Source organism: Anoplophora glabripennis, unplaced genomic scaffold (genome assembly GCF_000390285.2).
Source record: "Anoplophora glabripennis isolate ALB-LARVAE unplaced genomic scaffold, Agla_2.0 scaffold511, whole genome shotgun sequence".
Classification (NCBI taxonomy): Eukaryota; Metazoa; Arthropoda; class Insecta; order Coleoptera; family Cerambycidae; genus Anoplophora; species Anoplophora glabripennis.
This window is the reverse complement of record NW_019416595.1, coordinates 335296-349733: the sequence shown is the minus strand read 5'-3', so window position 1 is coordinate 349733 and position 14438 is coordinate 335296. Positions and strand designations below refer to the sequence as shown.

General features: G+C 32.7%; 1 protein-coding gene across 1 annotated transcript in view; it reads left to right on the top strand.

Moving 5' to 3' along the window:
- Window positions 1–14438, top strand: part of LOC108911331 — a 69281-nt gene that overhangs the window by 27654 nt on the left and 27189 nt on the right. Inside the window, exons 12-32 of the mRNA XM_023455029.1 lie at window positions 56–367; window positions 578–855; window positions 972–975; window positions 1351–1662; window positions 2189–2500; window positions 2711–3031; window positions 3405–3716; window positions 3964–4284; window positions 4616–4936; window positions 5113–5433; window positions 5782–6102; window positions 6453–6773; window positions 7184–7504; window positions 7915–8235; window positions 8646–8966; window positions 9732–10049; window positions 10159–10479; window positions 10694–11014; window positions 13318–13647; window positions 13722–14039; window positions 14106–14429. Coding sequence (XP_023310797.1) covers window positions 56–367; window positions 578–855; window positions 972–975; window positions 1351–1662; window positions 2189–2500; window positions 2711–3031; window positions 3405–3716; window positions 3964–4284; window positions 4616–4936; window positions 5113–5433; window positions 5782–6102; window positions 6453–6773; window positions 7184–7504; window positions 7915–8235; window positions 8646–8966; window positions 9732–10049; window positions 10159–10479; window positions 10694–11014; window positions 13318–13647; window positions 13722–14039; window positions 14106–14429 — 6351 coding nt within the window. The remainder of the gene's footprint in view (window positions 1–55; window positions 368–577; window positions 856–971; window positions 976–1350; window positions 1663–2188; window positions 2501–2710; window positions 3032–3404; window positions 3717–3963; window positions 4285–4615; window positions 4937–5112; window positions 5434–5781; window positions 6103–6452; window positions 6774–7183; window positions 7505–7914; window positions 8236–8645; window positions 8967–9731; window positions 10050–10158; window positions 10480–10693; window positions 11015–13317; window positions 13648–13721; window positions 14040–14105; window positions 14430–14438) is intronic.

Sequence of the window (14438 nt, the reverse complement as noted above, 5' to 3'; positions counted from 1 at the left end):
TTTGTTCTAGGAGTTAGCATACCGTTACTGAAACTTTTTAAACGAATTATTTCAGATTACGAAGCTAACTTTGACATTACTTATGATAACAATAAGTGGGTTATAAATATAAAGAATAGCCTGGACGATGCCATCCTAAAAGCAAGCCCTGAGTTGGTCATGACATTAATAGCCACTCAGGAGGGAAAAGAAAGCACTGCGCATGCTGTTGTCGTCTTAAAGCTACCAGCTGAAGTTATTCCCAAATTTTCACAAGCATACTATACAGCGGAGTATCCTAAAGATGGCGTTGGAACTATTGAATTTGAACCTTCTCTTGAATTTTCCAACATAGATAATCCAGAAAACGTCATAATTACGCTAGAAAGTAAGTAAAATTCACGAACATAAACATGCAGTTAAACATAATATGTACATACACAACAGTGTCAACACATTTTGTGGATTTGCTTCTTCCAGTTCTACATACACATTGGCCAGTTATGATGTATCTAAATACATTACGTGAAATAACATAATACAATCTACAGGTGTGCTTTAACACGGAAATCTTTAATTTAAATTCTGGGTATTTCAGAATATAGTGAAAAATTTGAGATTAAATTTGAATCAAACAAATGGTCCATCGGCGTAATAAAAGCTCTTGATGACGATATTATATTAAACCGTTCCGAGATTCTTATGACGCTTTCCGCTTCTACATCTAGTAATACAGACAAAGGAGAAGCTACTCTAGTGATGAATTTACCACGTGATAGTTATAATGAAGCTCCCACATTTTCGATGGCATACTACACTACTATATTCATTATGTTATTATATTTTTTGTTTTCTCTGCTTCTATGTTTATATTTAGCATAATATGTTTTCTCTTTAAAATTTTATGTATTATGATTGTTGTAATTTGTAACTAGCTTGATAAGCTAAATAAAGACACTTATTTACTTACTTATACAGCACAATGTCCATAGAAAGGTAACAGAATTTGAAAATCCAATAACGTAAAAAATGCGACAACTGTTACGATAACACTGGATAGTAAGAAGTATTACGTTAAACTATTAAATAAAAGAAAAATTTTCTACTCAATGGTCATACAGTATAACAATTATGCACGTGCAATATGTTGTTATATATATTAGCATCACAAAACTATACTACAGAAAATTTACCTCGACTTGAATCAAACAATATGGACACTATATCTACAGGATTTAACATTACATCCATTACATTTTGAACGATTATAATTATAAATAATGAAAGACTAAACAGAAATAGAATTAAATTTGATCTAGATATAACTTTCGTGTATATCATTTTCCGAACAATTGAAATGAATCATTACAGATTATAACGACAACTTTGGAATTACATACGTTGCTAACAAATGGATCATAAACATAATAAAAGCTTTGGACGATGCCACTTTAAAGACAAATTCCGAACTAGTCATGACTTTAACAGCAACGGAGGCAGGAAAAGAAAATACTGGGCAAGCTGTTTTAGTCTTAAAACTGCCAGCTGAAGTAGTGCCCGAATTTTCCGAAGCATATTATACAGCGTATTATCCAGAAGATGTCACCCAGGTTATGGAATTTGAACCTTCTATTGAATTTTCCAATATTGACGATCCAAAAGGAGTGGTAATCACATTAGACAGTAAGTAAGATCGGAAATCACATAACTGTAATATCAAGCGACAACACTGCGATTACTTGTTCCTGTCCTGTACTCTAACATTTCTAGACACTTCTTTACTACAACAGAGAGCAAACTCAATCACTTCATCTACATATATATCTTACTACACAAAAGTCCACCAAGTTTCTTGACTTAAGACATAATAAGAAATTAATATTATAATCTATAAGACTCATTACTGTATACCTTACATCGTGAATACAATGGACAGTGCATATATATCTATCATTTATACTCAGTTATAAATAATAAAATAGAGTTATCAAGATTTAAACATTTGAAGCCGCATAGGAATGCATACTCGTATGTATATACTTATATCTTCTGAAGAAATAAAACACAACTAGCAACATCCAACATCACATTATTAAGAAGAGAACAACACGACATATTTTTATTGAAACTGATGTAAAGTTAAACTAGTTCTAGATAAACACTTATGCAAATTGTTTTTTTTTTAAATTCCTGAAAAATATTATTTCAGATTACGCCGACAACTTTGAAATTAAATACGATACTAATAAGTGGGTTGTAAACATAAAGACTGCTTTGAACGATTCCACCTTAAAGACAAATTCTGAACTGGTCATGACATTAACTGCAAGCGAGAAAGACAAAGAAAATACCGCAGAAGCCGTTTTAGTTCTAAAATTACCAACTAAAATAGTCCCCAAATTTTCTGAAGCATATTATACAGCGAACTATCCAAAATATGGCGATGGTACTATTGAATTTGAGCCTTCCCTTGAATTTTCCAATATCGATACGCCAGAAGACATAGTAATTGCGTTAGACAGTAAGTAAGATTGACAAACACACAACCACTACTAAGTATACAACGAAGCCAAACCAGAAGTATAATACAAACACCACATCAACAACATCTTACTTTATGTACTTATCTACTCCATTTTTATATACGCTAAATGAATTACCCAAAACTACACAATACATTTGAAGCACTGATTTAATCAAATATTTGTAATTAAAATTATAAATATTTCAGAGTATACTGAAAACTTTGCAATTGATTTTGCCTCTGGGAAATGGCACATCAGTATAATAAAAACTCTCGATGACGACATTATATTAAAAAACACGGAACTTCTTATGACACTTACTGCTTCTGCGTCTGGTAATACAGATAAAGGTGAAGCTACTCTAGTGATGAATTTACCACGTGATAGTTATATTGAAGCTCCTACATTTTCGAAGGCGTACTACACAGCACAATATCCTGAGAAAGGCTCTGGTGTAATAGAATTTGAAAATCCGATTGAATTTACTAACGTAAAAGACGCGACAACAATAACTATAACTTTGGATAGTAAGTATTATGCTAGACCACTGAGAAAGGAAATCTGTCTCGGTGACTACACATAAACAATTATGCATTACACCAACAATTGGTATCACATATTAGGAAAGTCCATTATGAAATTCTCTTGACATGAAATACTACATTTATTTGGTCTTAAATATAATGGTATATTTGCATAACTAACAGATAATAAAATCTAAACATCTAAACGACACACGAAGGGCTTAATGATTATCTAGGTATGCCCCTGCAAACAACTTTTAACATCGCTCAATACATTACTACATATATTTTTATTAAAATTAATTCCAGTAAAAGCCCAAGCTTCGTTTCCGTTTGTGTATATTGTTTGTGTAATTTTTGAAATGTATTACTTCAGATTACAAAGACAACTTTGAAATTCAATATGAAACTAATAAATGGGTTATAAATATAAAGAATAGCCTGGACCATGCCATTTTAAAAGCAAACTCTGAATTGGTCATGACACTAGCAGCAACTGAAGTAGGAAATGAGAGCATTGGTCAAGCTGTCTTAATTTTAAATCTGCCGGCTGAATTAGCGCCCAAATTTTCAGAAGTATATTATACAGCAGATTATCCAGAAGACGGCACTGGAACTATTGACTTTAAACCTTCTCTTGGATTTTCAAACGTCGATGATCCTAAGGATGTTGTAATTGCTTTAGACCGTAAGTAAGATTTACAAACACACAACAAACAACAAATATACAATAAATTCAACAATGTGCAGCAAAGTTTAAATCGCTACAGTTACATTACCCACAAATTTGTTTATTGAAGTTTTATTATATGAACTGAAAGAGACATCTCACATTACAAGAAATCTTCTAAGATGTTACATATTACGGCTGACACCACACAATTCAACTTACAGAATTTATCTTGGATCTAAATACTGATTTAAAATATTTTTAGAATATACTGAAAACTTTGAACTTATATATGACTCAAATAGATGGTACATCAAAATAACAAAATGTCTGGATGACGAAACTTTATTGAACAATCAAGAACTTGTTTTAACGCTAACAGCTTCGGCATCTGGTATATCGGATACAGGTGAAACGATCCTAGTAATGAATTTACCACGCAATAAAGGTGAAGAAGCTCCTGAGTTTTCTAAAGCATACTATATAGCACAGTATCCGCAGAAAGGTTCTGGCGTAATAGCATTTGAAGATCCAATTGAATTTACCAACGTAAATGAAATGTCAACTGTAACTATTACTTTAGACAGTAAGTACTATATCATGCAGTGAAACAATTGTGAATCATAACAGAATGTACCTGCGATATACACCGTCTTCGCATGTCGGTCCAACACGTATCTAATTTGCAAGAATTACAAACAATAGAAGTCATGTCTACACCGTTATAATTTTAGTTCATAAGTCCATTCCACACAGATAATACAATCTAAGCAGTACAGTTTACCAATATGAATTGAATGAAATACGAATATCAGGATATCTCCTCACATCAACGCTAACACAAATCAGACTTGTATTAGAATTAAATTTGTTCTTTTTAATGTCGTTTTTGCAATGTTTGAAACGTATTATTTCAGATTACGCAGACTACTTAGAAATTATATATGATTCTGATAAGTGGGCTTTAAATATAAAGAAATCTCTGGATGATGCTACTTTAAATTCAAATTCTGAACTAACTATGACATTAATAGCAAGCCAAGCTGAAAAAGATGTTACGGGAGAAGCTGCTTTGGTTTTAAAATTACCAAAGGTAGAAACTAAAACGGGACCTAAATTTTCAAAAGCATACTATACAGCGGATTATCCAGAGAATGGCGTTGGAAGTATTGAATTTAACCCTTCTCTTGAATTTTCAAATGTCGACGATCCTACGGATGTTGTAATTGCTTTAGACAGTAAGTAAAATTTACAAACACACCACCAACAATGAAGGTACAATAAATTCAACCACATGCAAAAAATCCCCACAGTACAAGAAATCACCTAAGATATTGCATATTACTACTGACACCACACAATTTAACTTACAGAATTTATCTTGAATCTAAATTCTGATTTTAAACATTTTCAGAATATACTGAAAACTTTGAACTTATATATGACTCAAATAAATGGTACATCAAAATAACAAAAAGTCTAGATGACGATACTTTATTGAACAATGAAGAACTTATTTTAAAGTTGACTGCCTCGGCATCTGGTATATCAGACACAGGTGAAACGGTTCTAGTAATGAATTTACCAAGCATTAAAGATGAAGCAGCTCCTGAGTTTTCTAAAGCGTACTATATAGCACAATATTCAGAAGAAAATTCTGGTATAGTAGCATTTGAAGATCCAATTACATTTACTAACGTAAATGATGAGAAGACTGTGACGATAACTTTGGACAGTAAGTACAATGTAAAATAAATACGCCCCATAAAAGAATGTACTCGCGATATATATGTCAGCTTTACACGTCAATACAACACTTACCTAATTCACAAGAAATACAGAAGAAGTACTACACTATCATAATTTTACTCCATAAGTTCGTCCTCTACAGATAATACAATCTAAACGTTACAATTTAACAAGATGAAAGGAATGATATAAGGTATCTAAGTACATCTTACACAAATAGTTTATTTACTTACATCGAGGCCAACACGAGTCAAACCCGAACTAAAATTAAATTTGTTCTAGAAACACCTTTTACAAATGTTTTTTTTGAAATGTCTGAACTGTATTATTTCAGATTATGTGGACTACTTGGAAATTATATATGATACTGATAAGTGGGTTTTGAAAATAAAGAAACCCCTCGATGAAACCACTTTGTATACTAATTCTGAACTAACTATGACATTAATAGCAAGCCAAGTTGACAAGGATGTTATTGGAGAAGCTGCTTTGGTCTTAAAATTACCAAAGAAAGATACTGAAACGGAACCTAAATTTTCAAAAGCATACTACACAGCGGATTATCCAGAAAATGGTACTGGAACTATTGAATTTAAGCCTTCTCTTGAATTTTCAAACATCGATGATCCTACGGAAGTTGTAATTGCTTTAGACAGTAAGTAAGATTTGTAAACATACACGATCAACAACCAAAGATGAGTAAATTCGACAGCACACAGAAAATTTTCGTCAGCTACCAGTAAATTTGTTTATTCGAATTTATATTACATGAACTACATATTATATCACAAATAAACACGCAGAATGATGTGAAATAATCTACAATATCATAGAACCATCAGACACACACCACTGTACAATTTATGGGAATTGTTGGGTTGGAATATTTAAATACCCATCATAAATTTTCAGAATATGTTGAAAACTTTAGTTTTGTTATTATATTTGTCCTAGATATACCTTTGCGTATTTCGTTTTCAAACTTCCTCCAATGTATTATTTCAGATTACGCAGACAATTTTGAAATTAAGTACGATAATGACAAGTGGGTTATAAATATAAAGAAGGGCCTGGATGATGCCATTTTAAAGGCACACTCTGAACTAGTCATAACGTTAACAGCAAGCCAATCAGGAACAGAAGATACTGGAGAAACCGCTTTAGTTCTAGAATTGCCAAAGGTAAACAGTGAAGCTGGACCTAAATTTTCAAAAGCATATTACACAGCAGATTATCCAGAAGATAGTGTTGGTACTATTGATTTTAAGCCTTCCCTTGAATTTTCTAACGTCGACAATCCAGAGGATATAATTATTACTTTAGACAGTAAGTAAGGTTTACAAGCTAACATCCGACAACTATGATACAGTGAATTCATCAACATACACCAAACATTAATCAGCTGCAATATCACATATACACTACACAAATAATGTACCTGCGATATACATTCATCACTACAACCAATCAGTTTAACACGTCTCACATGGAGAAATGGAGAAATGGAGACCAATATTGTGGCTTTGCCCATAATTTCTTTTACAAATTATACAATTTCAACGTTCCAATTTAACAAAACCAATTGTACAACATCTAGATCACAATATTCAGAAGACAACAACTCAATGTATTAACCATAAAACTAATGCCAGCCAAAACCGAACGAATTAAATTTACTGTCCTAGATGTATATTAATATATTTCATTTTCAAACTTCCTCCAATGTATTATTTCAGATTACGCAGACAATTTTGAAATTAAGTACGATAATGACAAGTGGGTTATAAATATAAAGAAGGGCCTGGATGATGCCATTTTAAAGGCACACTCTGAACTAGTCATAACGTTAACAGCAAGCCAATCAGGAACAGAAGATACTGGAGAAACCGCTTTAGTTCTAGAATTGCCAAAGGTAAACAGTGAAGCTGGACCTAAATTTTCAAAAGCATATTACACAGCAGATTATCCAGAAGATAGTGTTGGTACTATTGATTTTAAGCCTTCCCTTGAATTTTCTAACGTCGACAATCCAGAGGATATAATTATTACTTTAGACAGTAAGTAAGGTTTACAAGCTAACATCCGACAACTATGATACAGTGAATTCATCAACATACACCAAACATTAATCAGCTGCAATATCACATATACACTACACAAATAATGTACCTGCGATATACATTCATCACTACAACCAATCAGTTTAACACGTCTCACATGGAGAAATGGAGAAATGGAGACCAATATTGTGGCTTTGCCCATAATTTCTTTTACAAATTATACAATTTCAACGTTCCAATTTAACAAAACCAATTGTACAACATCTAGATCACAATATTCAGAAGACAACAACTCAATGTATTAACCATAAAACTAATGCCAGCCAAAACCGAACGAATTAAATTTACTGTCCTAGATGTATATTAATATATTTCATTTTCAAACTTCCTCCAATGTATTATTTCAGATTACGCAGACAATTTTGAAATTAAGTACGATAATGACAAGTGGGTTATAAATATAAAGAAGGGCCTGGATGATGCCATTTTAAAGGCACACTCTGAACTAGTCATAACGTTAACAGCAAGCCAATCAGGAACAGAAGATACTGGAGAAACCGCTTTAGTTCTAGAATTGCCAAAGGTAAACAGTGAAGCTGGACCTAAATTTTCAAAAGCATATTACACAGCAGATTATCCAGAAGATAGTGTTGGTACTATTGATTTTAAGCCTTCCCTTGAATTTTCTAACGTCGACAATCCAGAGGATATAATTATTACTTTAGACAGTAAGTAAGGTTTACAAGCTAACATCCGACAACTATGATACAGTGAATTCATCAACATACACCAAACATTAATCAGCTGCAATATCACATATACACTACACAAATAATGTACCTGCGATATACATTCATCACTACAACCAATCAGTTTAACACGTCTCACATGGAGAAATGGAGAAATGGAGACCAATATTGTGGTTTTGCCCATAATTCCTTTTACAAATTATACAATTTCAACGTTCCAATTTAACAAAACCAATTGTACAACATCTAGATCACAATATTCAGAATACAACAACTCAATGTATTAACCATAAAACTAATGCCAACCAAAACCGAACGAATTACATTTACTGTCCTAGATGTACCTTTGTGTATTTCGTTTTCAATATTTTTCAAATGTATTATTTCAGATTACGCAGACAATTTTGAAATTAAGTACGATAATGACAAGTGGGTTATAAATATAAAGAAGGGCCTGGACGATGCCATTTTAAAGGCAAAGTCTGAACTAGTTATAACATTAATAGCAAGCCAAACAGGGACAGAAGATACTGGAGAAACTGCTTTAGTTCTAAAACTCCCAACGGTAAACACTGAAGCTGGACCTAAATTTTCAAAAGCATATTACTCAGCAGATTATCCAGAGGATGGTGTTGGAACTATTGATTTTAAGCCTTCCATTGAGCTTTCCAACATTGACAATCCAGAAGATGTAGCAATTGCTTTAGACAGTAAGTAGTTTTTACAAATAGGCGACTAACAACGAAAATACAATAATCCTATACAAGCCAGCGACAACTTCAAAATACAACAGGATATGATATATATTTTAACATTTATATCAGATATACCTACGATATTACACATAGTCACATTACCACATAACGCTATTTATAAAATCTGTTTTAATCCAAAATATTAAATTTTCAAAATATGACGAAAATTTCGAAATTAAGTATGATTCAAACAAATGGTATATCAACATAAAAAAGAGTTTGGATGACGACACTTTAACAAAAAATAAAGAGCTTATTATAACTCTTACTGCTTCTACATCTGATAACACGGACAATGGTCAAGCGGCTCTAGTGTTGAAATTGGTACGTGATAGCGACGAAGAAGCTCCTGCATTTTCAAAGGTATATTACATAGCACAATACCCAGAGCTAGGTTCTGGCACGATAGAGTTTGAAGATCCAATACAATTCACTAACGTGAATGATCCGAAAAGTGTGACGATAACTTTGGATAGTAAGTATTGCATTACAAAATCAACACGCAACTCAAACAGTAAATAGTTGCACAATATCAGTAACTACAGTTATACAACGGCGACTTTTGTTCATGAATGCAAAACCACGCAACACATGCATTATTTACACCTAGTTTGATTAAGAATCCCCCCCTCAACACAACTGAACAAATATAACGTATGAAATGTAAATTAAAATATTTCATACAACAAAACCTTAAACTCTTAACGATCACTCTTGCAGGTTATACAACCAATTTTGAAGTAAAGTATTCAGATAGGTGGTATATAAATATACTGGAAAGCCTTACAGACTCTGTTTTACAAGAAAACACAGAACTCGTTATAACTCTAGCAGCGACAGAGGATGGAAGTGAAACAGCGGGAGAATCCGTTCTAGTTCTGCAGCTACCTTCAACCGAGGAAACATCGTCCCTAAAATTCGAGAAATCATTTTACGTTGCAACTTACCCTGAAACCGGTTCAGGTTTAATCGATTTCGAACCATCAATTGTCCTTGACAATATTGATGATCCAACAGAAGTATCAATAAGCTTGGACAGTAAGTAAAAATATCCATACGTACCAACATTACACTTTAAACGATAATTGTTTCTGTAACCCCACAAACTATCATGCCAAATTAATCAACAGTAATAATCAAATTGCAGCATATGCCGAAAATTTCGAAGTTAAATACGACTCAGGGAAGTGGTACATCAACATTAAACAGAGTCTTGAAAATAGCGTGTTAACTGACAACGAAGAACTACTGATGACTTTAACTGCAAAAAATACTAATAGTGGAAACGAAGGAAAATGCGCTTTAGTTATGCAGTTGCCTATTCCTGCAGATGGAAGAGCCTTAAGATTCTCAGAGCCTTACTATTTAGCAAATTATCCAGAAGATGGCAAGGCTAATATTGAATTCGAAATTCCAATAGAATTTTTGAATTCTGAGGACAAATCAGATATACAAATCCAATTAGACAGTAAGTTCTCTTCTTTTGTACGTATATTTCACACTTATTACATAAGAACAACGTAAAGGACATTATACATTCACACTTTGCACTTCATTTTACTCATAACTTGAAACGACCGGAATCTACACCGTCTTCCATACCAATAAATAACTCGAATGCAATGGGTACACTATACACACACAGATTAATAATCGAAGTTGTATATTCCACTTCATTTCAGATTATGGAGACTACTTTGAAATTAAACAAGATGAAAGTAAGTGGTACATACAAATAAAAAAAAGTCTGGACGAGACTGTTTTGCAAAAAAATACCGAACTTGTTATGGCTTTAATCGCGACAGAATCAGAAAACAGTTATAAAGCAGAGTCCGCTCTGGTTATAAAATTACCTACAGGAACCGATAGCACATCTCTAAGCTTTTCTGCGGCCTATTACTTGGCAGAGTATCCTGAAAAGGGTACTGCAGTGATTGAATTCCTCAGTCCTCTCGAGATTTCAAACGTAGATGATCAAAATGGTGTTACGATAAGCTTGGATAGTAAGTAAAACTTGATACTATGTATAATTAAAACTAACGATAAGAGTAGGTTTGATAGATGAGTTACTACGAAAATATAATTTTTACTATTAAGTTGATGATTAAGGTTTTTTAATACAGGGTTTTACAAAAAAGTTGGTCAAGCCTTTAACCAAATATAATGAGACTTTCCTTTCTTTAGTATACTGGTGTCTAAATTAAAAGTTTAAAAAAAGTTTTTACAAATAGCTGCTATTTTGTAAGGTATTCAGTAGAAACTGCACTTTTATTTCAACATTGCAATTTTGATGAAACAAAATCAAAGCATGCACGGAGGAAAAGGGGTTGTATCACTCATTGTCCACCTGTTTTTTTTTGCACACGCATATGGTTCAATGTATTATATTTTGAAGCAAGTATTTCCTTCTTGTACAATTTTTGCAGTAAATAAATAAAAATAAAATTCAGTAAGGTTTTGCTTACGGTTTACTAAATTCCCAGTTTTTCTTAAGTGACAAACTAACCTTAACAAAAATATTATTGGGTGCTTAACGACTTAATAGTCGAATTAAATAAATTAATAATTTGATTTTCTTTTGTTATTTATATTTTTTAGCACAAAATATTTGGTTTCAGTTTGACAATTGTGAAAATAAGTTACGGAAGACTAAAACCATAAATTGTCCAGTAAATTCGATTCTCTTTCATTAATAAAACCCAAGTCTTCATTCGTGGAGATAGTTGACACTTTGAAATCTTGAAATTTTTTATTGATTTATTATGTTTGTGTTCCAATATCAGAAGGCTCTCTTATTATATCGATTTTAAATAAATCTAATTTTAAAGCACAAAAAGTAAATTGAATATTTTACCAAAATTCTTGGCATAGTCGATTTAAGTATAAAGTAAATACAAATATTGCAATAAAAAGCAATATCACTGAATTATCATAGTTCGCGCTTAGATTTTTTAATCAAAATTACACAAACATTGAGCAAAACTTCAATAGAATAGTATCTTAAAAGACGACAAATAAACATATTTTTTTTCTATAGCAAATTCTAAAGCGTGCTTTATACAAAGCAAATCAACATTTACATTTCATTTGAAGTAATATGAACTTTATTCGTACAATTAACAGATTTTTTCCTTGTAATAACCGTACAGACGTAGAACTATAAGACTGTTCTGTTTCATCACTGAGTGTTTTCTTCAGATCGGCGGAAGCAATGGCCGGTATACATTTCAGATTTTAACAATTGACTATTTTCTTAAGAATATTGTACAAGTTATTTATTTCCACATATTAGATGGTAACTTCTGGTGAGCTACGTTTTTTGGAAGTAAATTAGAGTATTTTCTGATAATATCCACATTCAATCCACATCTTTTCTCAGTCAGTTTTTGTCAGTAAAACGACCGATCTTGCTTAGTTTTGGTGTCATTGAGTGAGATAATAATGACAGATTTTTTATGATTAGAAGTTTCTAATTTGTATACTTTATTGTATTGTAAAATCTAAACTACTAAAATTATTGAAGTAGATATTTATAGAAATTTCACCTTCATTCGATATTTAGGTTTGCAAGCGTCAGTTAATTTCTTTAGCAGTGTATCCGTTTACTATATTTGAAAACATTATGAAAAGTTATTTAATGGAGCGCACTCATCAGCCGTATTAGTTACTTTAAAATGTCACAAGGAAGTTTTTCTTCCCACATTTCTACTTGTATTTCGCGCAGAACATGTCAACACAGCAAAATTGGGTGAGAAGAATAAAACAATAGTTATTTATTTCGTTGCCATGCATTCTCCCTAGTAAATTTCGACTAGGTACCAAGAGATGTTTTAAAAAGAGACTCAATTTAGTAACCGTAACTAAACTAATGTTTTTAAAATTTGCTATAGAAAAGAATATAATACATTCCTTGATAAAATATTATGATAGTCTAGTCGTGGCAAAAGTGACAGTTTTGCTCTTATAAAAGCATTATGAAATATTCAGACTAGCTCGATCATTCTTTTGTACTGTCCATTTATTTCCGTAAGATTCTTAGCTGTTTTCGACACACACTAATCGCTAATAATTCGTACATGCTTAAAATTGTTAATAATGATGTATCGATTTAATTATAATACTCGAATAATACCTACCAGCCGTCAAGAATAACTGTTTACTAAATAACTAACTTCTCTCAAATTCTTTTAAATAAAAGGAAAAGTCAGGAAAAGTCTTATTATGTTTGCCCAGATAATCTGTGGATGATGGTTTTTTGTAACATCCTACATATAAGTATCTAACGCTCTGTGGTCTCTATTTTTAGCAACTTACGCGGCTTATTTCGAAATTTTGTACGATTCGGATAGGTGGTACATTAAAATATTAAAAAGCCTCGAAGATAGCCTGCTACATAAAGATCCGGAAATAGTTATAACTCTGACCGCAACCGAATCCGAATCCGAAGGCGTAAACCCTGGCACATCCGCGCTTGTTTTACGGTTACCGACAGCCTCCAATGATGACACCCTTATATTTTCCGATGCATATTATACAGCTGAGTACGTAGAGGACGATACGAAAATAATAGAATTTGAAAATCCGATTAAAATCACAAATGTCGAAGATCAAAGCTCCGTGACAATAACATTGGATAGTAAGTATAACACATGCGATAAGCTTGGGGAAAATTCAGAGCAAAACCAGTAATACTGCAAATGATATTTTTAGAGAATTCGGAAAATTTCGAAGTCAAATATGGCGATGGGAAATGGTACATACATGTCAAAAGTGTTCTTGATGATGATGTAAAGGAAAAAACAGAACTTCTTATTACTTTAACTGCAACCGACCCGGATTTCAAAAATGAAGGGTACTCAGCTTTAGTGCTGAAACTACCGTCTCAAGAGAACACAATAGGGCCCCAATTTTCGAACGCGTTCTATTTAGCCGACTACCCCGAAAAAGGAAGTGGTTCAGTCGATTTCGGCGAGCCTATAGAATTTTCAAACGTTGATGATCTATCCACCCTAAACATAGCACTCGACAGTAAGTAGGCATTCGCCAGAAATCATAGAGTATTTATAACACACAATCTAAAAATGCGGTTTTCAGACTACGTTAGTAATTTTGACGTTGTATACGATACGGCTAAATCTAAATGGTATCTGAACATAAAAAATGCTCTGGATGACACTACTCTTCAAACAGAAACGGAATTAGTTATCACAATGACTGCAACAGACGGAAGTGGCAAAAAGGGATCTTCTGCGTTGGTCATCAAACTGCCAAGTGCCGCAGTTGAAACAGGACTTGAATTTTCAGAAGTCTATTACTTGGCGGATTACCCAGAAAGCGGCACGGGCGAACTAAAATTCGAGAATACCATTAGTTTTGAAAATGTTGATGATCCTTCTTCAGTAACCATAACTTTTGACAGTAAGTCCC